The sequence below is a fragment of the Coloeus monedula genome (genome assembly GCF_965178545.1).
Source record: "Coloeus monedula genome assembly, chromosome: 1".
NCBI classification, from domain to species: domain Eukaryota; kingdom Metazoa; phylum Chordata; class Aves; order Passeriformes; family Corvidae; genus Coloeus; species Coloeus monedula.
This window is the reverse complement of record NC_138781.1, coordinates 49,425,925-49,451,226: the sequence shown is the minus strand read 5'-3', so window position 1 is coordinate 49,451,226 and position 25,302 is coordinate 49,425,925. Positions and strand designations below refer to the sequence as shown.

The window sequence follows — 25,302 nt, the reverse complement described above, 5'->3', positions numbered from 1 at the left end:
ACTTTTGTACAGGATCCTACAGGCATGTCAGTAAAATGGGATTCACTGAACATGGCAATTTCAATGAAGAATAGTTTCTAGAATTTTTTTTACCCTAGGCTGAAGTGCCAAGACTTTCTTGAGATATCAAATGTTACAGCCTTTGGAGCATGCAGAAAAGTATGCCTTTCCCCTTGACTGAATAAGGTATTCAGTGTAAATGACTTTAATTTCTTTAAGCAGTTGTTTGCTGATGGGAAAGATGGGACATTTTAGCGATAGGGGAGTAGTGACAAATGTATACCTGAATGTGAATACCTTTTTTTGTAAAATCTCAATCAAAGCAATTCAATGTTTGCCAGAGAATTTGAAGAACAGTTTTGTTACCCTCCCTGTTGTAAGCCAGAATAGTTATCTTGCAATTGGTTTGCTGCATGGTGTTAATCCATCTGCGTTCAAGCACCTTACGCTATTCTTAATTATCATAAATGTACAGAGAGCAATGATCTCATGAGAGCAGAATTGCTTTATGAGCCACATGATGCATGAAAATGCACACGAACACCCTTATTTCTGCTTTTATTATTTTCATTGGAGTCTGGCATTCTATTTTTTTCTTCAAGGGACTGTGGAGTCAGAGGGCCTCTGTTTTCTGTTGTAGTTACCTCTTTTCCATCTTCTCTACAGAACAGTTGCTCCTTGGCTACTAAGAAATAAACAGAAACTGGAGATATCCAGACTTTCCCTCTGATTTGCAATTGCTGTTGCTCAGTTGGTATTACAACATTTTCTGTTACAAACGTGTAGAGAAATAAAAGGGTGCATAGTGGATGTATGCAACTAAATGAAGAAACTGTATAACTGAGAAATAACATTGTAGTTGGCTGAGACATTTTGGTTTAAGATGAACTAATACATGATGCGACTAATAATTTAGTAAGAACATCAATAATAGAATAATGTATAATAAAAACTATGAGGTTTTGTAGCTACATTGTAACATGTGGCATTTAAGTAACAGGTTACCTTACATTTTCATAGCTTTTAAGGTTTTTTTCATACAAAATAGTCTGTTTATTTCAGTCTGGGATTAAATTAGGAACATGATTAGAAAAAAACGTAGTTTTTATTTTGTTAATGATGGTTGAATTAGGACAGCCTTTTATTTTCAGCAAGCATTCTGTCATTTTAGTCATATGCCTTTTTTACATGAAAGATACAGATGAAAAAACATAAATACTTAGTACACTTGAAGTTGAGTTTAATTTGACTCTTAAATACTGGCTTCATTCTTACTTCAGTGTAAGCTGTATACTGGACCCATAGAAATTACATATTCTGTAAATGAGATGTTAGGGTTAATGAACCAGTTCTAATAGCTCCCATATTAAATTTTCGTCTAATGTGATTTATTAAAACTAAATTGTTTATAATGAAGGTGGACATGTGCTCTTTACAGCTGTTCTATACTGTGATGAAATACTAGTTAAGTGTTATTTAGAGGATATCTATGGTATTTCTTCTTCTATTTTTTTTTCTTTTTAATCACACCGCTTAATAGTGTAAGTTTTATTCAACCTAGAAGGTTACTGTCACCTACTCTGTGTGGGTAGATGGAAGGTTGCCCAGGAAGAGAGTGCTGTGGAATAGCAAGTAGGTAATTTGGTTTAAGGAAGCTCTTTCTTGCATGAGTAATTAGTCCTTGTGCTCGTTCAAGCTGTAGTAAGAAAGTGCTCATTAATCAAGATGCTCTTTGGTCACTTACGCTTTCAAATCACTGGAGAGAGATCTGGAAATCTGAGATGGCCCCTGTGCTTTCCTCAGAGGTAACAGCGTATCTGTAGTAGGTGAAGTAATGCATTTATGTCTGAGCAATTCAGAAATAAGGTGTTGATATTTGAGCAAGTAAATGTTAGAGGTGGTTCAGAGTGGTTATATAATTGCCTTTTGCTCGTCTGTAGCCTGCCTCATTTTTAACGCAGGAAATAAGACTCAAAGAAATGTAAAAAGTATTGAATTTCAAGAAATCTTTGTCTATTGTTTCAGCTTGCTGCTTCCGGGTAGCCTTGTGAGGCTGTCTCTGACAGTTTATTAAAAACAGGCCCTCTTCTTCGGGCCAGTGATTGTTCAGAGTATGACTTCTGATCCATGAGTCTTCCTGCTAGAGATGGCAAAAATGTTCGTGGCATGAAGCAGAAGTCAGAACAAGAATTTGTTATGGTATTAATGTGTATACGTGAGGCATTTCAAGAGGACTGATAGTTTCTTTGTTAGCCTGCTGGTTTTTGGTGAACCATCTTCAAATCTTCAGTAGTCTTCAAATCTTGAATTTGCTTCCTTTTTCTCTCTTGCTTCCTTGTTAATTTTTGAACTTCTGAAATAGAAAAGTGTAATTTTAAATAGATCACAGTAGTTATGCAACACTGTAATTTTCAGCCACTTACAGAATATGCCACATCCTTAAAAATCAGATATTAATGAATTCCGTAATAAACTATGCTACCACTTTTGAGCCTCTATTAGCTGGAAATAAATTGGTACTGTGTAAGATGTTCAGTCTCAATAGACACCCTGAATATCAAGAATTAAATCCAGCTGGGGAGAGAGCAGCAGAGGCAGGTCCCTCAGTAAAGAAATAATCTTAGTTTGATCACAGGAGGACAGCAGAGCATTTTGAAGCTCCTAAAACAGTCCCTGCCTGAGAGAGGGCATTGTGCTTCTGTCCCATCTAACAGAAGAGCTGATGCTTGCATGTGCCCTTGGCCTGCAGGCTTCTCCTCTGTATTCAAAGCCCCTGTTCTGGCCAGAAAATACTGGGCAAAATATTGAAGTTTGTACTCAAGCAGGTGTTCAGGGAGCCAGGAGGTGCTGTTTTTGCATCCATATCTTAAAACAGGATGGTTTTCTGGAAATAAGTTTTAGGAAAGCTTGTGGGGGTCATGAGTTGTGCAATGATACCTCAACATTAGATTGGGGTTTTTAAGTATTGTATCTTTTGAAATCCCTCAGAATCTGGCCCTCTGTTTGGTCCACAAGATACTTTGGCACGAAAGAGATTCCTGCAGCACCCTGACGGATGGGTAAAGGTGTCATAATAAAGCCTCATAGTCACTGAAGGAGAAATGCTTCCATGAAGCATTCCTGCCTCTTATTTCCAGTCCTGCCAGACTTACTTGCAACCCCAAATAGAGGGGAAGAATGTCTGTGGAAATAACTTGTGACTTTCCACATCCCTGTTTAATAATAACTGCTGAACGTGTTTAGAGGCCAGCTGCTGTTCCGAAAAAAAAAAATAAAGATTATATAGCCTTATATCAGAGAAAAGGTACCATTTGGATTTTTGCAGATTTTTTCCCCCCTGTGCAACAGAGAAGGCAGCACTTTGAAGAACTGTCTTGTACATTATTTTTTTTTAATAGCTTTTAATGTGCTTTTACCATCATAACAGCAGTTCTTAGTGACTCATATGATAAAAGCAGCAATCTGTTAATGAGGCATTTACCTTCAAATGCTTGCAATGCTATCTTGAGTGGTTTTAAGTATTAAGATGTGATAATATAACTGCACTGTACTTTAACAATTATCTATATTTAAATTCCCATTCTGGCTTTTTGAAACCATGTTTTAGCATCCATCAGCCCCTAAATACATGAAACCTATTTTCAGGGTGTAATTTCAGGTCCTCCTTCTTGTAAAACGTTGTCCTGATAGAATTTAATCCACAAATTTAAACTGTTGGGCTGGAATTCTGCTTTTTTCATTAAGTTGGGTGATGAGCCTTTTGACAATGATGATATTTGCTTCCAACGTCTGTAAATTCTCTAACTCTCAGAATATGTTCCTGTGCCTCCACGATCAAAACAGGCATTTGTACTGCAGATAAAAGAGTTTTGCCCCTCAAGGTGTAAAGCAAAGAGGCAGCAATGCTTACATAATTTTGCTAGGGTAGTAATGCAGAACCCCAGGAGAGACTTCAGCCTAAAACCAAAAAAACACACAGCAGGCAGATACAGCTCACAAACTAGCACACTAGGAAAGGCCACCATACTGTGTCACAGCATGCCTTCAAAATAGAGGCCAACGTGATGATGGACTGAGCAATCAGTTTAATTAAAGACAAGTGTAAATAACAAGAAAACACTGTTAAACCATCAGAACACCTGCATAAGAGTGCCCCAAATCTTCACAACTTTTCTGAATCCTGTCAGCAGCAGCATTTCTCTCCAGCTCTTGCTACTCCATTGCTCTCCTCATGGCATCCTTGTATAAGATCCTTTTTGTCAGTTATTCATTTTGTTTGCCAGATGATGATTCTGAGTACCCCAGGTGGTGTTTTTCCCATTCCTAGCCCCACTAGCCTACCTACTTTTTGCTTCTTGTTGCCATTCATTCAGGAGAGGAATATTAACGCACTGTGCCATGTAATATGCATTAAATTAAGATTGCACTGCAAATGCAAAGTTCAATTTTTTGGGCTCCTGACCACCCCAGTGATCTCCCCTTTTGAACTTGCATTCCTGTGTGGGGTTCTTTCAGATAGCTGCTTGGCTGTTACCTGTGAGGCTTTTGCAGATGACTTACACTAAGTGCTTGCTAGATTTTTTAACTGCATCAGGCACTGTAGTGTCAAACTCATCTTCTCCACACATGGTGAGGCTGTTGCTTCTTTTGAAAGGCATCTTGGAACAGCCTGTGTGCTGCGGGGCTGTCAGATACATGTGCCTCATAATAAAGATTTATGTGCTGTATAGAAGTCAGCCCTGACAATACCAGACTGTTTGTGTGCCCTGCTAATGCAGTGACTAAGTCTTCAGAACTGTAACATTTAAAGCTCATGCTTGTCTCTTTCCATTTGTCCTTTTGGTGTGGAGTCTGTGCTTCCTGATTCTTAGACAGTTATTTCAGAGCTAATTAACTTATTTTAAATGAGTGCAGGCTTTTTTTCCCCCCTAGTACTTCATTTCTTATCTTCTGTGCAAATAGAGGTCTATGAAACTGCATTAGTTTGCTTGGCAGACTCAAGGAAATGCCCTGTTCCTTCCTTAGTCTGTGTATCCTAATAGCTATTACCATTCTGCAATATGTTTTTAAAATCTGTAATTTGATTAAATTGATTAAATAGTGAATACCTGGTTAAGGTAGTTAGGGGTTGGGGTTTTTTCATTGCCACTTACAAGGGTTGACTCAGAATCAAAAGCATTAAATGAGCATGTAATGGGGAATTCTCCTTAAAGAGTCCATGTAAAAAATATGCCTGAGGGATGAACTCTGTTTTCTGTCATCCAGAGATAAATTGAGAGGAACTCTACTGAAGGGAATGGAAGTAGCTTGCATTAAAGTCACCATAATGATAGAAGAAAAAAAATCATCTAATGCTATAAAAAAATCTTCTTTTTTTATTTTTCCTTCCTGATGCACAGAAATATTTTGCTGCTTACTCCAGCTTTACCATTTCCAAAATACAAGCTTCCTTGTAAGGAATGAGTCCAGAAAAGTGCCTTTGGGGCCTTGCTTAAGTAAGGACTGAAGATAGCTTTTAAGGAACTATAACATCAGAAAGGAAAATGGCCAACTTATATAAGAAAGAACAGACACAAAAACCATCTAAAAGGTAGTGATGGGGGGTTGATCCACTATGGATTTCTTACTATATAACTGACTCAGTGTTTCACAAAATGACAGCATGGTTAAGGATGGAAGGATTCTGGAAGTCATCTTGTCTAACTCTTGCTCAAGCAGCACCACCTGGACCCAGTTGCCCAAGACCATGTCCAGAACCATCCCTGTCTTTGCTAGTGCCTGGTCACCCTCACAATGAAATGATTCCAAGCACAGAAAGAAGAAACTTCACCCATATCTTGAAGTGACCATTACAGTACTCTGCCAACAAAAAAATGAGTCTGAAAGAGTTGAAATGATCATTGGCTGCCAGGGAAGGAGCACAGACACAAGAAATGGGGACACAGTATTGTCCTGAGATTTTACCTGGGTACTCTCCCCAAGTCTGGACCTGACATTGCACAGAAGTGTGCAGAAGTGCTCCTGAGCCAGGGAAAAACACTGCATAGTAGGGTTAATGATGCCTGTTACATATTGTGTCCACCTTTGGTTAAACTGATTCCTTGACAAGAAGTGGTATCTTTTCACTGTGGGGAATAAAACAGATTAGGAGACTGTTTAAAGTGATGCAAGCAGACTTCGCAGAAGTTTGCAGATGCTCAGAGTGTTTTGGGAAGCTTTTAATGGTGAAATGTTTGGATGCTGCAGGATACCTACTGAGGTTGGCTACCTGGAGGTATCCTGCTGGCATCTATCTGAATATCATGGTGCTACCTTTCTGGGTGGGATGGAGAGGAGAGGCTGCTGTGTCTGCTCAAAGGGCCTGTGCTTTCTGGCAGATCTGGGAGTGGGAAGGGGACTGTGCAGCTGCCTGAGGATGCACTGACTTACTCTCAGGTCTAATCTCCATTAAGCATTCATAGTGCCTGATCAAGAGTTTTACAGGGAAGGAGGAAATGTGCTCTGCATTTTCTTCAGAACCACATTGCCAGAAAGGTGACTAACTGAGCTACCTGACAAGTGTTAGGAAATACGAATTCATATGGAGTTGTGGTTTTGTGAAGTTGCATTTTCAGGACACAGATGTTTTGCTTTCATCAGTACTTTCAAGCAATAAAAATTTGAGTGATCAAAAGGTTATATTAGATAAAACCAAAACAAAGAAAAAACCATGCCAGACTTTACATCTTTTTAGCCTGTGTGCTTTCCCCCTCCCTTTGTGTTGGTTTCTGAGCCTTTAAGCTATAACTGGGTCATACTTTTCGGTTTTCTCAGTAGAGTCCTCAAATTTAAAAAATCCTATTGACTTAAAAGGTATTTCCTCCTTAAGCTTCTTTTTCTGGAATAGTAGGCTTTGAGATTCTCAAGTGATGCACTAATTCCATGGGGGGGTAAATGAAATACCAAATGGGCTAAATGAAATCCATCATACAAGTAGACAGCATGGCTTGTAGGCAAATATTTGCATATCTTTTTCCTTGCATGTGGCTCTTACCAAGTAGATGGGTGTACTGTCACACAGGGTCAACCCACCAATACAGTACAGGTACTGTAAGTTGTTTTGTTTGTGATTTGTAGTTTTTTTTGGAAGATCCCTAAATAGTGAAGAATACTTGAGTTAGTGATAAGGCCTTCAGAAGTTCTCAGAGCCTCTTCAAAAAGGCTCTGCAAGTCCCATTTTTAAAATTAAACTATTTTTAGGATTTGAAGACGTAATTTAAGTATCCAGTGTGGTAATAGTGAAGAAGTTCCTGATTTTTCTTATTTTTGTAGTAATAATAATAATAATAATTGTAAACCTTGCTTTGACTTCAGTAAGAACTTAATTCATGCCATACTAAAAATAATCTTGATAAATTCACTCCCTTACATGCATGAACAGAATCTTAATATATTGTGCTGACTACTAGTGGCAGTATCAGCTAAAAAAGCTTAGAAGAGTAAATGTGATTGTTATTAATTTAGGACTCACATGAGAATAATTCCCTGCATCTGCTGTATTACTGTAATTATATACTGTGTTAATATATTGACACCACACTGCATCTTGCACAAAATTGCGCATTATTTTCTTCTTTATAACCAGCTGATTCACCTGCAAATTCATAAACTAATGTAACAGATTTCCCCAGAATAACCACAGTGTGTCTGCTTCCTTACAGCAAATGCATTATATAGTTACAGGGAACTTTAAAGCTGGGAATGTGGAGTTTACACTGACTTCCATCAGTGGAACAAACCCAAACGTTTGCAGAGTCAACCTGTTCTCTACCCAAGTCATTCAGAACATTTGGTTTCACTTACTGGTTTTGAACATTGTTTGCCATCTGTATCCTACCAATAATTTATTTTTGCAATAGATGTTAAAAAAGAAAATGCAGGAGACAGTATTGAAGAGAAAAACACATGCGCATGTGTGAGTATCTTCTTTGAAATAGTCTGTTTCTTTCAACTGATGGTTTTCAGTGTTTGAGGGAAGCCTGCAGGTTGGTGTGCCTCAAGATCCTTGTTGCTGGGGTATCCTAAATCTCACTTGACAGTCTTCCTTCAGGCTTTGCATCCCTATTAACTGAGTTGGTCATACTCTTGGGCACCTTGCTAATGGCAGTGGCCCAGAGCTGCAGAGATGACTGAGAGAGGTGGACCTTCTCCTCACGGTGCTGAAGGTACCGTGGTGCTCTGGAGCGCTCTGCACATTTGCAGAGTCTCTCTGCCCAAGCAAATTTCTTTTCACAACTGAAGACTGATCACCTACTGGGCTTGTAGATTAATTTTATTAAGAGGCACATACTGAATCATTAATTTTGACTCGTGGCTTGGTCTATACTTCTCCTATTCTCTTACGAAAAATAGAAACATTTTATAAATAGTAAATGAAGTGAAAATGAGATTTAAAATTTAAAATAATGCTATGAAAGATGAGAATCATGTTAGTGTTTAAATAAGTTGGTAATTGGAGGAGACATTTTTTCAAATGTTTGTTTTTCAAGCTTTTTTTCTCTCCAATTTTTGATTACCTTTTTTCCCCTTCATTTTAAAATCTAATTAATTTGCTTTGTATATGGTTTCGTAGATGCTCAGCAGATAGTTTACAGCTCTAAATTTTACACTGATGGTACAACTGCAGAAATTTTGTTTGTGCTTTAGGATGTAAAAAAGAAAAATAGCACTTCTCAGACAGTCCTGTCAAAGCACAATATTTGAGTGATTGAATCTTCGTTTCTGGCTGTGCAAGCATAGTACTCATTAATGGGAGCAAAGGGAGAACAACCCACCTAGCAATCCATTAATGGGGCTTTGTAGCCCTTCTGTTTATGAGGAAACATAATGAATGACCCATTAGATGATGAAATTACTATGCAGAGAGCCATGGTCCTTTGGGTTTTCCTTAAAGAGGGCTAGTAGGGCATCCAGGGAATCTAGTGACTTGGGCTCTATATCTACAAGCAGTGCTATATCTGTTGGTGCCAGCAGCTGTGGATGGTGAACAGAGATTTCTTGAATTGTCAAAATCTGTGGAAATCAGGACAGTGTGTTTTGTCACTTAGTCACAAAAATGTAAATTGTGAGCAGAAGTGGAAGTCCTCAAAGTTCACACAGAAAGAGAGGCAGGATAGCTGGTGTGCCTTACTGTTTAATTTCTTACAGTTTATTACAAACGTTTCCTGTATATTTGGCAATGAATTGTTATGGACTGCAATTATGGCGTGAATATGTGCTGTATTTTGATTTGAAATCCATAATGCTGTAACAACAAGATGGTTGCTGATTTATGCATCTGGTTTAATTTTCTGTTGTGAAATAAGATGAAGCTGAAAGGTTTATTTAACGCTTGTAGAGGACTTTTATTTGCAAAAGCACTGACTTTAAATTCTGCCTTTTGATTTCTTCACCATTGCTTCTGTTGATGTCAGTGGAAGCTTTGTGTCTTGTTTGTGTAGGTATCTAGACATGAGCATCTCCTACCACCACTGCTGTTGGCAGCTCTTTCAGCACTGGGCACAAGGCTTGTGTTCCCTGACAGGAATCTCACTGTGTATTACTGCTTTTAAAACACAGTTTGTACAGTAATTATCACCCTCAGTCAGGTGATAGCAGCATATGAATGTGAGCCCAGTTCTTGAGGCCGTTGGTCACCCGTTGATGTGGTTGGGCTTAAGACACTTCAGGTTTAAACACTGCCGGCTTGAAACATTACCCCTCTGGGAATTGTGCAGGCTGGAACATTATTTATTGACAGCTATGAGGCAATGGCAGTGACCAACTTGGCCACAAAAGTTGCTTCTTAAAATTCTCTTTTTGCACAAGGTGAAGTGACATAAGATACTGCTTTTTGCACAAGGTGAGAACGTGGAACAGCGTCGTAACAGCTTATAAACCTGAAAATGCTGAGCCAGAACCAGTGTGATTTGGATTTTAAAATAAATAAATAAATGTGTGAGTTTAAAGTGGTGAACTAATTGGTACTCTATGATTGTTCTGGAGTATTTTTCCCACTAAATGGTGATGAGATCAACTTTTGTTTAAGCAAAACATCATCAGTCCCCCCCTTTACTGGTTTTGTGTACTGGGAATGAGAAAACTCTTGGGTGTCTCGTTTTGGTTTTGTTTTGTGTTGTGTTTTTTAAGATTTCTACCAGTTTTTCCTTTTCAAGATGGATAGGCTTCACTAAGTAGCAGTGTTGCTGGAGATCCCAGCTACTGAAGGAAGCGAATTAACATACAGTATGGTAATTTGTTTTCCCTGTCCTTCAGTCACAGTGAGGAGAGTCTAAATATTTCAGTGACTGAGACTTTGGATTCCCATTCCTTGCTACACAACAACAACAAAAGCTATTTATAGCAATAACAGTTAGCAGTGATACAGCAGCCTCAGACAGCTATAGGCAGCATCTCACAAATGTTAACTGCTTTTGCACTGAATGCCTCTGTGAAAACAAAGAGCACTGAGAAATAAAGATCAAGGCAAAACCAAAAGAAAGATTTTTTTATTGCTATGTTTTACTTTGCTGGCAGACCAGAGCAAAGGTTTTCTGAACATTTAAAAGATGAAAAAGGTGAAGAATCCCAGAAGCGATTTATCTTGAAGCGAGATAACTCTAGTATTGATAAAGAAGACAATCAGGTTGGTTCTCGGTTCGAGAGTTGCTGAAATTTGTTCTGTTTTTGAAGGTGGGCTGACTGATGTTATTGTTGTTCTTTTGTTGTTGCTCTCCTGCTCCCCTGCCCTCCTGCCCCTCCCCGCCTCCTCTGGCATACATACCACCGTGGGTGGCATCAAGCCCCAGCGTGGCCGCTTCAGCCGTGGCAGTGTGTGGGTTTGCATGGGTGGTTTGCTTGGCGCAGGACTTGCTGCATGCCCGTGGGAGGGGGAATGCCGGTGGCTCCGGGCTGCGTGGAAGGCTGTGTCAGTCGCATTCCTCAATGTCTTGCCTAACTACGGCAGTTGTTACGCTCCCTGTAGCTTCCTTCTTCCGTTGTACCCATTCAGAGTTGGAGTTCAGTATGGAGCAGTGATGAACTGATGTAGCCCAAAAAGGAGAGAGGGAAAAAAAAAAAAAAGTAAAAAAAAAAAAGTCCCAAATATGTGATGGTGAGGCCAGGTTGATTTTTTTTTTTTTTTTTTAAACCATCCTAAATGAAGTTTTGACCAAAAATAAATGAGGCTCATCTTTTAGTTCCCTTCCTCCTCCTGTGCCCTCACCACCTTCTACTGTCTGTGTAACTTACTTGCTTGTGCATGTACTGTGGCAGACGTTCCCCCCTGTGTTGCCTGTGCCATAACACTACCTTACCTTAGGTGAGCTTGATGAGTAGGGGAGCGCCAGGGAAATGTGTGTGTTTGTGCTGCCTTTAAAAGCAGGTGTTGTGCTGTTGCAATCCAGTGCAAGCTGTGTATGTGGAATAGATGAACAAAAAAAAAATTATCTGAAACGGTTCTGATGTGATTTGCTTTTATGAGAAAATTCTCACAGGTAAGAAGACAGCGTATGCTTTCTGTGCTAGGGTTATATTTGTGGAGGAACCAACCAGTGAGTCTCTTGTTGCCACTTCCTTTCATGTTTTCAGTAAAGGACTGATTTTTTCTTTCCTCTTTTCACCCTCTTTTTCTTTGACTTTCAGTTGTACAATGCAGCCTTGCCAGTTGTGCTGCATCGAAGTTGGCTTTGAAAAGAAACCCCAAGCAATTTCAGGGTGTGGTGACCATGGGGATCAGTCAAAGGAAAGCAGCATGACCTATCTCACCCGGTGCTGGGGTGCAGGGGGAGAAGGAGCAGTCCTTGAAACTCACTTGCCAATGAAGCGTTTCCCTGTGGGGGCTGTCTTCTCCACTCCTCCTTCCTATGGCACAGCCATTTCCCACGCTGTGGTTTACCAAGAGGCAAAAATAGCCCTTCTTTTCCCAGCAAAACTTCAGTGGAAGGTTCCTTATGGTGTGAAAATGGTTTAAACTGTTGTGCCGAATATCCGGGACTTCTCCTTGCACACACAGACTTTGTGGGTTTCTTCTAGGGTTTACAGTTTAGCTCTTGCAGCCTAGTTACCCTCTTTCTTCCTGAATTTCGTAGGTAGCACACCACTGCCTGCCCTCCTGCTCCTCACAGCTGATACAAGAACCGAGAAATGTTAGCAGTTGAGAACAGTGGCACTTAGACCTGGGGTGAGAACACCCAATTTTAGGATGGCAGGTCCACAAAAGCTGTGCAGAAAGCCTCCTTTTGGCTACCTGCTCTATGAACCCATGTGCAGTATCTAATTGGAAATCCTCAAGCACCCAGTCTTGCAGGGTGCTTTGTGCAGGAATGACAGCTATCATTTTTGTGCTTCATTTGTTTAAGTGAACATTTATTATTCTCAGCTGACAGTTACTTAATGGCAGTTTTTAACAGCTCAACTTATATAACCCTCCTGGTTTTCTTTCTGCTCAGCAAAACAGAATTCTTCCATTTAGAGATGACAGACGAAGTAAATCAATTGAAGAGAGAGAAGAGGAGTATCAGAGAGTGAGGGAGAGAATATTTGCACAAGATGTGAGTAGTTATTTTAATTGCCTCTTTAGTGCCATACCTTCGCCGGTAGTCAGACAGTATTGCCCCCTCCTACAACAACACTGCAGCTGGACTTGCCCTGTGGAGCTGGAGATGACAAGGGAAAGCAGAGGGTGCAGGAGGAGCTTTAGAGGTATGGAGATTTGGCTTCTGGAGAGTGAGGTGATGAGAGTTGCAGGGTGAAGAGTAGAGGAGAGATCAGGCCCAGGATGTTGTCTGGGGAGTGCTTATCCTGTTTCTTTGAATGTCCCATGTTCCCTTGGCCTAGGTTTACTTCTTTTTTCCTTCTCTTTTGCTAGCCAAAGAGCAGTGATTTAAGTGGACACTCTCAATAACTTCAAATAGCTGTGTTATTTTATATTTTTTTCAAGGTGGATCAAATCTTTATAAGTGTCCTTCTGCAGAGACTCCTCATGGCTTTTGTTTTTTGGGCCAGTGCTGTAGGATCAAGACAATGAGAATAAAGAAAGGGCAGAGGTTAAACATGGAGTTGCGTCATTTTTTTGAAATAACTGATTAAAGAACTGTACTTCTACCATCAGAAAGAGTCAGTCATGCTGTTGATGATTATATTGTAAAAGGAATACGATGAAGCAGACATTATAATTCTTGCCCTTACCAAAAATTCAGAACTTGTACAACAAGGTGTATTGCTAAGGAAAGCATTTAAGTCTGAAACATCTATGAGCAATGTCTGATGTTCCTGAAAAAAAGAAGAAAATCACAATTTGCTAAAATACTGATGAGGTAATAAAAGGAAAAAAAAGAAAAAAAATCAGCATTTTAATGTTCTATCTCACATCTCAGAGGGAGTTCTGCAATATAGAGGAATATGGTAATAAATCCAATTAAAACTATTTTTGAAAATCATATTGGGCAGTGTCCTTTTAAATTAAAACTGTTCATATGTTGCAGGGCTAATAGTATTATTATCTGGTTTTGGAGTTGCACACGTCCAGGTTGGATTTTTTTGGCAGAATACACTGTATAGTTTTAAGATGTGTGTTGTTTCACTTGCTTCTTAGTACATAGCTAGCTACATCTAAATGTTTTTAGTCTCAGTATTTCTTTCTTGGCTGAGATGATTCCAGTTGAAGGAGAGGCCCTTCAGTTTATGTTTTGGTTTCAGCATGTGGGTCTGCTGTAAATACTGTCACAATCTATACATGGTAGAGTTGCCAAGTTGTTCAAGAGCTCCAAAAGCCTCTTTACAACAAGTTTCTGATATGAAATATGCAGGTTTTGGCATATTACGAAAGAGCTTACGCAAAACCAAAAAATCTTTGGGTTTTGACGCAGGCTTCAGATGAGGCAAAATGCTAAAAATTACCAAACGGAAAGTCATTTCCAAAAAGTCCAGTTTCTATCACAAGCTGCACCTAGAAATGCCAGGCTGGGAAACAGAGGTGGCTGGAAAAGTGTGCTAAAGTGGCTCCATAGCGTACTGCCGCTGTTACCTTTAGATATTTCAGTTCTAAAAACAGGCAAGTGGTGAGCATTTGAATTGTCCACAGCAGGAGGTTGTTGTGGTCCATTGGGTTAGCATCTTCGAGTGGCAGGACCTAAGTAACAGTGTGCTTTGTGGCAGGCATTTTAAATGGAATCAGGAGGGAGCACTTTAAAGATCAGAAATATTAGATATCTCTCCCTCTCTCTCTCATATCCACTCCTTTGCTCTCTCTCTCTCTGCTATTGCAGGTGTTAGTGAGCATCGTAGTGCAGTGAATTTCAGCAAGCTGTATGTTTAATGTTAACAGCAATCTGTGTTTTAGCTGAGCTTTTTTGGGTGGAGCACTCCTTGCCAGATAAAAGGTATTTTTAGGATGATGCCAGTGGTTGTGGTGGTGGACAATGTATTTTTTCAATTTTAGGAAAGAGAAATGGGTTCCTATTATAGATAGTCACTTACTGCATGTAAGACTTTGAAGTTTTAAGGCCCTCTGCAACCATTAATTAATCCAGTTTTCCCCAGGTTTATGTGAGGTAGGTACCTAAGCCTTGTTACTCTGCAAATTACAGATGTAGAAAGAGAGTCACAAATGGATTAATCATGTGGTATTTTGTTACCTCTGTACTGTTTACACTGCTGTAGTCAAGCATTTATCAGTGTCTTGCTTATGAATCTTAGCAAATGTATCATAGATACATCACTTCTAATTAGAGTATGCATGGAGAGAGCTTGCATGAGAGGTCTTCAAAAGGCAGTCATGAAGGTCAAGAGTACTGCCGTAACTTGTTGCATCCCCCACTCTAAACATGTCTGAGGTACCCAAAGCCCTTTAGATAACAGCCCAAGAGTCAGAACTTTAAACAAAATTTATGAGGAAAAGGCAGTCTGGTTACAGGGGCAAAAAATTCCATGCATGTTTTGAGTGCTGTGAAAAATGTTTTAACCGGGACCCCATATACCAACAGAGAGCTCGGCCTGTCCTTCCTTTGGTCTTGCAGTACTCTAGTGCACCAGATCTCTTAATTTCCAAGTGGGAAGTTTTTAACAAAATAAGTATTTTCATGAGTAATGCCATCATTATGATAGTCCTTATGATGATTGGTCTGGTATTAGTCAGTTTAAATTATACTTTCTGGCAAGTTTTCCATCTGCTGTGTTGGCTATCACAAATTTTGACAAGGAGAGCTGGAAGTTTTAATGACTCCTGTCTCAGCAAGTGGCAGGGATTGAGAAGCATGTTAGTTTGATATCTTAATAAAAGGATTGGTGAAGAAATGAATAGTTAATAAACATGATCATTCCAGCTCACTGAAATAAGAACTGCCAAGTGCACCTCAAATTTTTCAGGCTGCTGACAGTAAAAAAGTGCGGACTGAGCTCTGTTATGCTCAAAACTATTTTCAAGGTTATTTTTTAATTGCAAAACTTACAGCCTTCCTTTTTAAAACATGTTTTTATTGGAAATGTAGTTTTAAATCAATTTGTGAATTTTACAACCAAGTGCACTGGAGCAGAGGACTGGACTGTCTGGGTCTTGCAGAGAAGTTCCTTGTCTGAACTGCTTTAGTTGCCTTTGGGAAGTTGAAAAGTAATTGTCCAAGAAAGACAAAGAACAACATACAGGAATAAAAAAAGTTGTTAATTCCCTGTGTGTAGATTTAACAGAGGATCCCAAATGCGTGCATAAATGATGCATGAGGTTTGGCTTTTAAGCATGCAGAAAAGTGATTCTAAAGACTAGCAATCAAATTACATGGGGGAAATTTCATTCTTCAAGGTTAGTGCAATGTATAACTTCATGAGCCAGAGTCATGCTAGGACCATTCAGGTTTCATGTTCTCTGGCAATCATTCTGTATTCAATGAAAAATGTAGATGTTCTGTTACTTACACAAATGCTAGAATTGCCTATGGTACACATGGAACTTATTAAAGGAAATACACCATGCTGTTTATTTTCTGTTGTCAACTGTAATGGCTGGTTTTGACTAAGGAGTGTATTCTGAAGAACTAGATCCTTTAGGTACAGTAAGTCACGATTCCTCTAGTTAAGAAAACTCAGAGAATCTTTATCACTCTCTGATTAAAGAGAGAAACAAGAAATATTTGTAGACGTGGCTTCAGCCTATTCTATTCCTCTAGTGGGAAGAGATTAGGAAGAAGAGTGCTTAATATTAATAAAAACAAATCAAAGGCATGCCTCATGCTGGCCACCATAAACCTGTAGATACTAAAACTTCTGTACTGGTGTACAGAGACTTTGTGGCTGCAGATCAAATAATAAGCGTTAGTTGGGAGCCTGAGATCTATCACATCTTGTTAACTGACAGGAAAATTACTACCTGATGGTATCCACTGCAGGATATTGCTGCATGTTAGTAGTTATTTGTGTTGGCTAATGTAATTAAAAACAAGAGCAGCATCTCCCAGTTTACCTACTGCATTGGCAGAACTGATGCACGTTTTCCAGTTGAGACTTTAAAAGGCTCTTGAAAATTGGAAAAGTGAATACAAGACATCATTTCTTAAAAAAAAATTAGTCATACAGAGCACCCTAATGGAAATCTTGCATGCAGAGATTTCCAAGAACACTAACTTGTAGGTAATCTTACACAATTTTTTGATCTGGTAGGTTTGTTGTCAGTATGTTCGAAGGTTATACAAGAGCCAGGTGTTTTAAGGATTTTTTTGACAACAGCTGTGCTGGGTGTTTCAGCTTTCCTGGTGCTTTAAATTGAGCACTGTTGATGCTATACATCAGGAAAGTGAGTCCTGACCTTGTAGAGCTAAATTTCTATCCAGAGCTGCTTAGCCATCTGATTTTTAACAATAACATAATAAAAAAAGTGCCTGTCTTCTCTGCCTCTCAGCCCCACACCTGTACTGAAGAAAAATTTCCAGGGATTGTGTGGCACTGTGCCAACATCATCAGCCAAGAAGACAAATGGAGTTGTTATGGGCTCCGTTTAAAGTCTATAATACACTTGATAGTGGTTCCCATCAAGACACTGAAAATGAAGCAAACCTTTCTGCTTGCTTGATAAAATATAAATCCTATATATTTATTCTGCTTTATGCCCCAGTCTGTTTTAAAACTTTAATAAAATAAATATTGACAGGTACATTACATGCCCCTTTGCTTTTGTAACTTTGTGGGTACACAGACCAGTACTCTGGTCTAAGCAAAGGTTTTTCTGTAAGAGTAGCTGTAATCCTGTGCTTTGGAATGGGACTGCACAGAAGTCAATGCACAGATGTCCATCATGAAACTCGAGAAGAAGACACAGCCCCACAGCTGAGGTTGGGTGATTTCCCTATGCTTTTTGGGGCTTTTTGCTTCAGCATAGTTAGACTATGCTGAAGTCTGTACAGCCACATTTGGGAATGAAACCTGGTGCCTGAGTAAGGTACGTAAAATGAGAGAAGACACAGTGTTGTAGTTGTACAAAGGATCCTGGTGATTTTAGGTGAAACGGTTTGTATCTGCTCTCAGCCTGGGGTGAAACCCTAGGTCTGCTGTAGCTGGTGGGAATTTGGTTCTTGGCAATGGAGAACTTGCTCATGATGTCCTGAGGCTTTGTGCTAAAGAGAAACGTACTTGCCCCTGATGCAGCCCAGAGCCTTTCAAATTTAGCAGGAGTGCAGGGTGGGAGCTTGCCTGGGAAGCCCACAGACCTGTCAGCTGTTCCCAATGTGGATTCTGAGTGGGTGAATTACACTCTAATGAGAAATTGCATTGTCATCTCAGGGATAAATTTCTTCCTTTTGTAAACTGATGGGATAGCACTGGCTGTGGTGCCAAGGGAGAACTTTGTCCAGGCATCAGCTGGAGCATTAGGAATGAGCAGGGTGTTTGGTCAGCACTCTTTCGAGTGGGTCATTAGCTCACCCTTTTCAAAACAGACGCATCCAAAATCTGGGCCTATCCCATACTGTTAAAATTTGACAGAGTTAATGATGGCATTTTATTATTCTTTGGGCTGAGTCCTGTTATTACAGAAGTAATGGGCATGATCTCTGGTGCCTTCCTCCCTTTGCCTGCCTTTTGTTTAAATTCAGTGCAAGTACTGACTATTCTTTCTTCTGTACCTCATCAAGATATAATCCAGTGACAGCTACGAGCCGCTTTGTGTAGCGAACATGAAATAGGAGGGAAATGAAAAAATCAAAGAGGGAGAATTATTCATGGGAAATTGAGCACAGCTTCATTTCTCTGCATAAAAAATTAAGTAATTCTGAAAGAATTATACGCTTGCCCATAGGATTTATTTCTTCTCAGCCCTTCACCTTTCTTGGGATCTAAGTCCTCCAGCAGAGAGCCTTCTTGCTGTGATTGTTGTTAATATTATTATTAAGAAGGTTATTATCATTTTATATCTCAGTGTTCCCTCTCCAACTGTAAAATATGAAGTCACACACTATTTCTAAGTACTGCAGTATCTTCTCTCCCTCTGAGGAACTTTGTCAATTCTGCATGCTTTCCTTCTGTTTGTCCTTCCTACCTACAGCTCTGTGCTATCTTGCAGTTTTATTTTGAGGTGGTAGGCCAGACCAGTGGAACCTTATGTTATGCAGGAAAAACATTTTTCCCCTTCAGATTGCCAGTATTTTGCACATACTGCCTTCTTCAGATCTCTTGACTGAGAAGTTTCAGTTTGTTCCCAAACTGAGACACCTCATTGGCAATGTGTTGTAATGCATGGAATTTATTTTACTGGCCTGACCTTATTCTTGCCCTTTTTTCCCCTCTTGTCCTCTGCAAATGCAAATGATGCATGAATTGAAATCCCCTTAAGCCTGAGCAGGGGAGGTAATTCTAAAATCAAGGAAGAAATTGGAACAGCAGAGCATATCTAGAACGTCTGATACAATGCCTTTTTTATTTTTCAGTCAGTTTGCTCCCAGGAAAACCTTTTTGTGGAAAACAGGTAAAAAATAGCTTTATTTTGTGTGTGTGTGTTAAACTTAGCTGTTTCTCTTATTTTTTGTCTATCTATAGTTCTGTAGTCATTTATCCTAATGTGAAGACTGTTGAGCAAATTTGTAATCCTTATTATCTGCAGAGGTTTTGTGCTTTAAGAGGGGGTAATAGAGCTTGCCTTGCAGTATGGTATCCAAGCAGATAAAGTATTGCTGCTGCTTTCCTGAGGCTTGCATTTTGGTTTTAAAAAAGCTGATTGTGGGAGAGAGGGGGAGCCACCTAAGCTTTCATTTTGAATGACCATTCTGTCTCTGGAGTGCCTTTAGAATTTAACTTATTGATCTTTAAAAAGCACTCTAGCAGTGGCTGGATGACGGTATTTATGAAACACCAGACTTGAGTTTCTGTTGTTTAAGCTGCTCTCCTGTGGGACTGAGCAGCAGCATTGACATCACTTGTTGCTTGTGAAGGCTCACAAGTTCCTGCTTTACTGCTGCAGTGTAGTAATGAGATGGTGATATTTTGGTAATATTTGAGCTCACTGTTACTTTGCATTACTGCGTGATAGTTCTCGTGAATGTTATTTTTGTCGTGTTAAATCCACTCAAAGCAAAGGGAAGAGGAAACTGTGTTTAAGATCTACAACATATGAAATGCTGGCTCCATAACAGCTGTAAATTAGCTTAACTGTGTTGAAAATCTTAAAAAGTGTGCACCTTTATGGCAGATAAGGATTTTAACCAAAAGTGAGAAATCCATTGGTGGGTGTTTGAGCAGTGCTGACCCAAGTCTGTCCTGCACAGGTTTTAAAACTGTTTATCACCCTCTTGAACAAGGGGAAGCTCTCTCTCACAGTATTTTGTTCTCTGTCCATCCTTACATATGTCAGATGCATTTATGGGTGAAGCTGTTCCCATAGAAAATGACTCCACAGTAATGGTACAAACCAGCTTTTCCGATGGACACTTCTGTAAGTGGAATGAGGGAAGGCCCTCGGGAGATCATGGCCACTGTCATCTAACCCCCTCATATTCTGAGGGCCAAGGATAATTCCTCAGCTGCTGCTTCTGTGTTGTGACTATGTTTTATCAAAATAAATCGAAATTGCAACAGAGGAGCCCATAAAGCAAAAAGCAGATGCTCCCATAAACCTGTTTCTCCCTCTCAGGAGAGATTGGGACGACAAACATGACGCAGTTGTTCACTTTTCCAAGTCAGCATGGACAGCACTCAGAGGCTGTGCTGCCACGGGTAGGGTGGGTACCTTTATGGGATAAACCATGAACGCCATATCCAGGCCTCCCCTGGTTTATGCATTCAATCCCACACCTGTGTGCAGGAGAATGTGGTCAGTTCTGGTATTGGCACATGGTTTGCTGTCCTTGAACCCGTGAGCTGACTGACCAGCCCAGTGTGAGGATGCATATCAAAGTGGAGACCAGTAGAAGTCCAGGTTGGAAATTGTACTGCCTGCATTGTTGCTGTCCTGAGGGAGACTTCAGCTGCGTTCTGCAGAACACTGCTTTTTCCTGCTGCATGCCCTACAGCCTTTGATCAGGTGAAGCACTTAAACTTGTACTTAGCTCCATGCACATGAGCAATCCTTTTGATTGGCTGTGTTGAAAGTTAGGTATGTGTTAAAGTGCTTTGCCTTTCTTTTGCGTCAGAGGATCTGAGCATTTCTCTGAGCTGCAAAGACTTCCAAGCGACTCAGCAAGTACTTAAAATTACATATGCAGTATTTTGCTGGCTTGCATTTTTTATGTTCTTATTAGGTGATATTCTTATGAGTTTTCCTTTGGATGTAGATGTATGGTTCCTTAGCGTCTGAGAATTACCTTGCTCGGTGACAGGAAATGCTAAATGGCCTTCAGCCTCCCTGGCTGATGTTTCTTATGTTCAGTTGGCTGTGTACAGCTATGGGAGAGGGAGGAGGGGGCAATTTTAGCATTGTTTATTTAAACTCAATCTAGCACGAATTAAAAGATGTATCTAGAAATTAAATACAGCTTTACAGATCAGATAAATCTGAATTACCGTGTTTGTTAGCATAATCTTTCTTTTCATTTTTCAGTAGGCTCTTGGAAGACAGTAGCGTATGCAATGATACGCATAAGAAGAGACAGCTGTTTAGGTTTGTATGAATTTTATTTAATATTTATTTCCCAGTGCATCTCATTTGTGATTCTATCTGTGTCCTTGCCAAGGGACACCTTGACACGTGTGGGAATGTCAGTTTGTTGGTTGGAAAGGAGCACGGAGAACAGAGTTCTATCCCACTCTTCTCATGTTCTCTGAATGCAGAGGTAACAACAGGACCCTTTTCTTCGGTTTTATGGATCGCTGCCTCAGAAACCATGGGAGATTTTCAGCTGCCTGGCTGCTCAGGCTATTTGGGAGAGACTAGTGGTAGCTCATTTTTGCTCAAGCATATATGACAGGCACGTTTCATAGACTTGTACCCAGACTGACCTTTTTTCCTTCTGTTGGTTTGTTAAAAGCTGAAGTACATTGAGGCAAAACTGATTGAAGTTCCCTTATCTGAAGTACCTATGTTTTGAAACTTTCTTCTGTGAACTTTGTCTTCCCAACTCCAATTCCTTCCGCAAAGAGAACATTCAGATGCATCTCATATCCCAAACAGCATCCCAAGCCAACGGGAGATGAGTAAGAGTCAGTCCCTATTTTCATGGAGAGCAGCTCTACCAGCTGATACACCAGATCAGAGGAAGACTGAATCTGGTGGTGCCAGTGTTCTTCTGAGAGTTTTAGAAAGGTTGTCTTCTCTCACCACGATCTCTCACAGGTTCAGTTCAGATCAACCAGGCTGCTCTAAAAGTCACTCAGCTGCCACAAGTCTTAAGCAGAGGAGGATGAAGGAATGGATGCTTTCAGAAGCATGTTTGTCATCTATTAAGGCACATGGACAGCCAGGCAGAAAGCACTAGATGTCTGTGTGCATTGGGGTTTGCATATGTCACTTCAAACCTATATCATTTATATTACGTAATTTTTCACTATGAGGAGAAAAGGATGTGTGAGGAAAAAATTTGGTGTGTGGTTGCTGAGTCTGCATGTCATCACAGCAGCCACAGAGGACATGGAGAGATTGCACCAGATAAGGAACAGTGCTGGAGTATCTGCATCTGCACCCCATGACCACAGGCAGCAGGCAAAAAACTCTCCTCCTTGCTTTGAGTTAGCCTTGATGATCTGAGAGTCTTAGACTGGGCATGTAGGATTTAGGAGGTGTCTACTAACACAATCTTAATAGCTAATACCTGTTTGAGTTTGGGGAACTAAAAGAAATTTTTTGTAAGCCAAAACCACAGAAAACAGGGGTACAATAGCATTCTGTTTCTCTCCCTCTTTTTCACTAGAATATAAATACAAGAGAATTGTTAGCATCTAAGCACAAGAGTACAAAAGAGTCTGTAAATAATATACATTGGGTTTTTTTCTTCCTGATTAAATCTTAAAGGAGGATTTCTTTTAAAAATCTTTTTACTTTTTTGTGTTGTTGCTTCTGTGCTGTTTCTCTTCATGCTTTCCCACTGTCTGGGTCTAGCAAAGGTCAGCAGGTTTATACTGCTGATCACATCTGAGAGAGGCTCTGTTACAGGCAAGGAATGCAACAGCCTGATCCCATCTTTAGCATGCTGCCTCCTTCATGTCCCAAGTGACACAGCTCAGCAGGTTCTCCAAATAAAAAGCAGGAACCAAGTCCATAAGGAAAAAGGGGACCAAAAAAAATTAAATACAGTCCAATCCTTTTGATTTGTAGAAAGAGCTTTGAGCCTGCAAGCTATTATACTGTAATATAAGACACAGGAGTGGAAAATGTCTTTTAAAATCCTTCCAAGTGCAGTGTTATGAGCATCACTTGGCGTAACAGTCAGGTTGCACAAAGCCGTGGTAGGCGTTTTGGTTTTGTCATTTTAGCAGTACTGTGTAAGTAGTTTCCCATGAATAAGCCAAATTCTGATCACAGTTTGCTGTGTTTTTGCTCACAGTACACTGGGTTCTCTGCAACTGTTCAAGGACAGTCTCTACCCAGAGAACTTCACGATTATTGTATGCAGTGGGGAAATAAACCAACTCCTGGGTCTCTAAGTGAAGCATCAGCAGTGAAGAGATTGGGGTCACACTGAGAGGACACATGTTTAGGGAAGGCTTTGGATGACCTCTCAAAGCTGATAATGACTGGGAGCAAGGTGCAATAGAAATAAGGATATGAAGATAAAGGTAGAGTGCAGGTGAAGCTGGTGAGAAAAACATCATAGGGGATGGACAGCAAAGTGAGAAGTAGTGAGGGGCTCGCTGAGGGAAGAAAACACTTGACAGGCAACAGAAATGCTATATCAGTGCTGTGTAATACTGCTGTGTCAGCCCCATCTGGTGAAGTGCTGTGAGGAGATACCCAAAAGGGGAGGGTGATAAGTGCTGTGCATATAAAAAGGGTATAGCAATGTTTATGTGCTGAAGGCAGATAAGTATGGGGGTGAAATCCCATTTCAGACATGCTTTTGTAAAGGCAGAGTATTTCCTTTTTCTTTATTAGGGTTGCTGCAGGGTACCCAAAGATAGACTCTGCCTTAACATGGTTTTATTTGTGTATAAATCTTTGTTTCATGATGTCTGTAGGGGTAACAGAGACAGCATCGGGAAGACATCTGGCAGTCGACAGAGCAGTACAGAGAACGAATTAAAGTGGACAGACCACCAGAGGCCATGGAGCAGCACAGACTCGGACAGCTCAAATCGGAATTTGAAGCCAGCCATAACAAAGACAGCCAGTTTTGGTGGGATAACCGTCCTAACAAGAGGAGATAGCTCATCAAGTAACAGAAGTACCGGCAAACTGTCTAAAACAGGTAGCTAGTACTGTATTGGGTTCACAGTGCTTCTTGTTGTGTGCTGATAAATGGCTGTGCTGGTGCTTGTCTGAGTATGGTCTGTCACAGAGTGGTTTGGGTTGGAAGGCACCTTCAGAGAACATGTAGTCTGACCCTCATGGTTGGACTAGATGGCAAGATACATCAGCAGTTTTGTTTTCTTTACACAGGAGATGTGTATGTCCCTCTATGGATGCTAGTATCTGGGTACCTGCTCCTGAGCTTTTAGGGATCAAGGAAAAAACACTGTGCCTGAGGTTTGAAAATCATAGGAGAGGTAGGCTTTCCCTGGAGTATAGCATGTGCACACCCTATTGAGCACCATCTGCACTTGTAGCCTGAAAAGGTGGTATTCCTTTCAGAGAAAGCACAGATTTTACCTTTTTATTAATCCTGATATTTTTGAGTTGTGAATAATTAAATGTCAGATATCTGAGGAGAAATACAAGAACATTTTGTTGTCATTGCTAAAATGCAGCCCATCTGCATTTTGGAGTACAGCCTCTGCCTTGTTGCTGGCAGTTGAGGCTGTGGTGGAAGCAAGCAGACATGGTAGATTCACAGAGGTCCTGCAATCTCTCCATTTTTTGGTTTAGTTCCCATTAAACGAAAGCATCATTTAAAGAGACTATGAATCTGGTGGGAATTCTGCATTTATTTGCATTAACTTCATGAGTACATTAACATATGAGTGAGCCACAGGGTCTGGATCTAAGTAATTTCAAGCTATGCTATTAAGCTGTTCTATTATACTTTAGGTTAAAAGTGCATAATAAGTAATGATGCCATCAGATGATTCCATCAGATTGGTTCAGTTGATACCTATAGTACAGGACAAATGGTAATCAATACTTAGCACTTAGTGCTCTTTCAGCTTGAGAGTGTTTTATGGATGGTTCTTAATTTACACCCAGTTTATCAAACGCGGGTTGGTCAGATTTCATTCCTATCCTGCAAATTTTACTGTAGCTTTTGTATGCTGGGGAATGGAGTTTCCAGAATAAATAAATAAAACCTTTGACATAGTAATTACATTTTGGATCTCTGGATGTTGAGCGTAGTTTAAAATTTTAAACAATCGTAAAGCCAGAGTTGAAAAGACCTTTAAGGTCATCAAGTCCAACCATTAACATAACATGGTCAAGTGCACCCCTAAACCATGCTCTCATGTGTCTTAAATACCTCCAGGGATGGTGACTCAGCCGCTTCCCTGGATATAGTCTGTTACAATGCTTGACAATTTTTTCAGTGAAGAAATTTTTTCCTAATATCCAACTTAAACCTCTCCTTGTGAAACTTGAGGCCATTACCTCTCATCCTGTCACTTGTTACGGAGAGGGGAGAGGAGAGAGGAGAGGAGAGGAGAGCCCCATCCTGACCTTCCTACAACCTCCTTTCAGGTAGTTGTAGGGAGTGAAAAGAACTCTGAGCCTGAGCCTAAACAACCCCA

General features: G+C 40.2%; 1 protein-coding gene across 17 annotated transcripts in view; it reads left to right on the top strand.

Moving 5' to 3' along the window:
- Positions 1–25,302, top strand: part of ARPP21 (cAMP regulated phosphoprotein 21) — a 197,514-nt gene that overhangs the window by 109,790 nt on the left and 62,422 nt on the right. For 8 of the 17 annotated variants that reach the window (XR_014226886.1, XM_082292468.1, XM_082292467.1 and 5 more), the window contains 5 exons: positions 10,555–10,663; positions 12,468–12,569; positions 18,927–18,964; positions 21,032–21,091; positions 23,602–23,834. Coding sequence is in view for 16 of the 17 variants with exons in the window: in XM_082292468.1 (XP_082148594.1) it covers positions 10,555–10,663; positions 12,468–12,569; positions 18,927–18,964; positions 21,032–21,091; positions 23,602–23,834 (542 nt within the window). In the remaining variant the exon portion in view is untranslated. The remainder of the gene's footprint in view (positions 1–10,554; positions 10,664–12,467; positions 12,570–18,926; positions 18,965–21,031; positions 21,092–23,601; positions 23,835–25,302) is intronic. The other 9 variants (XM_082292459.1, XM_082292464.1, XM_082292470.1 and 6 more) reach the window with 7 other exon arrangements.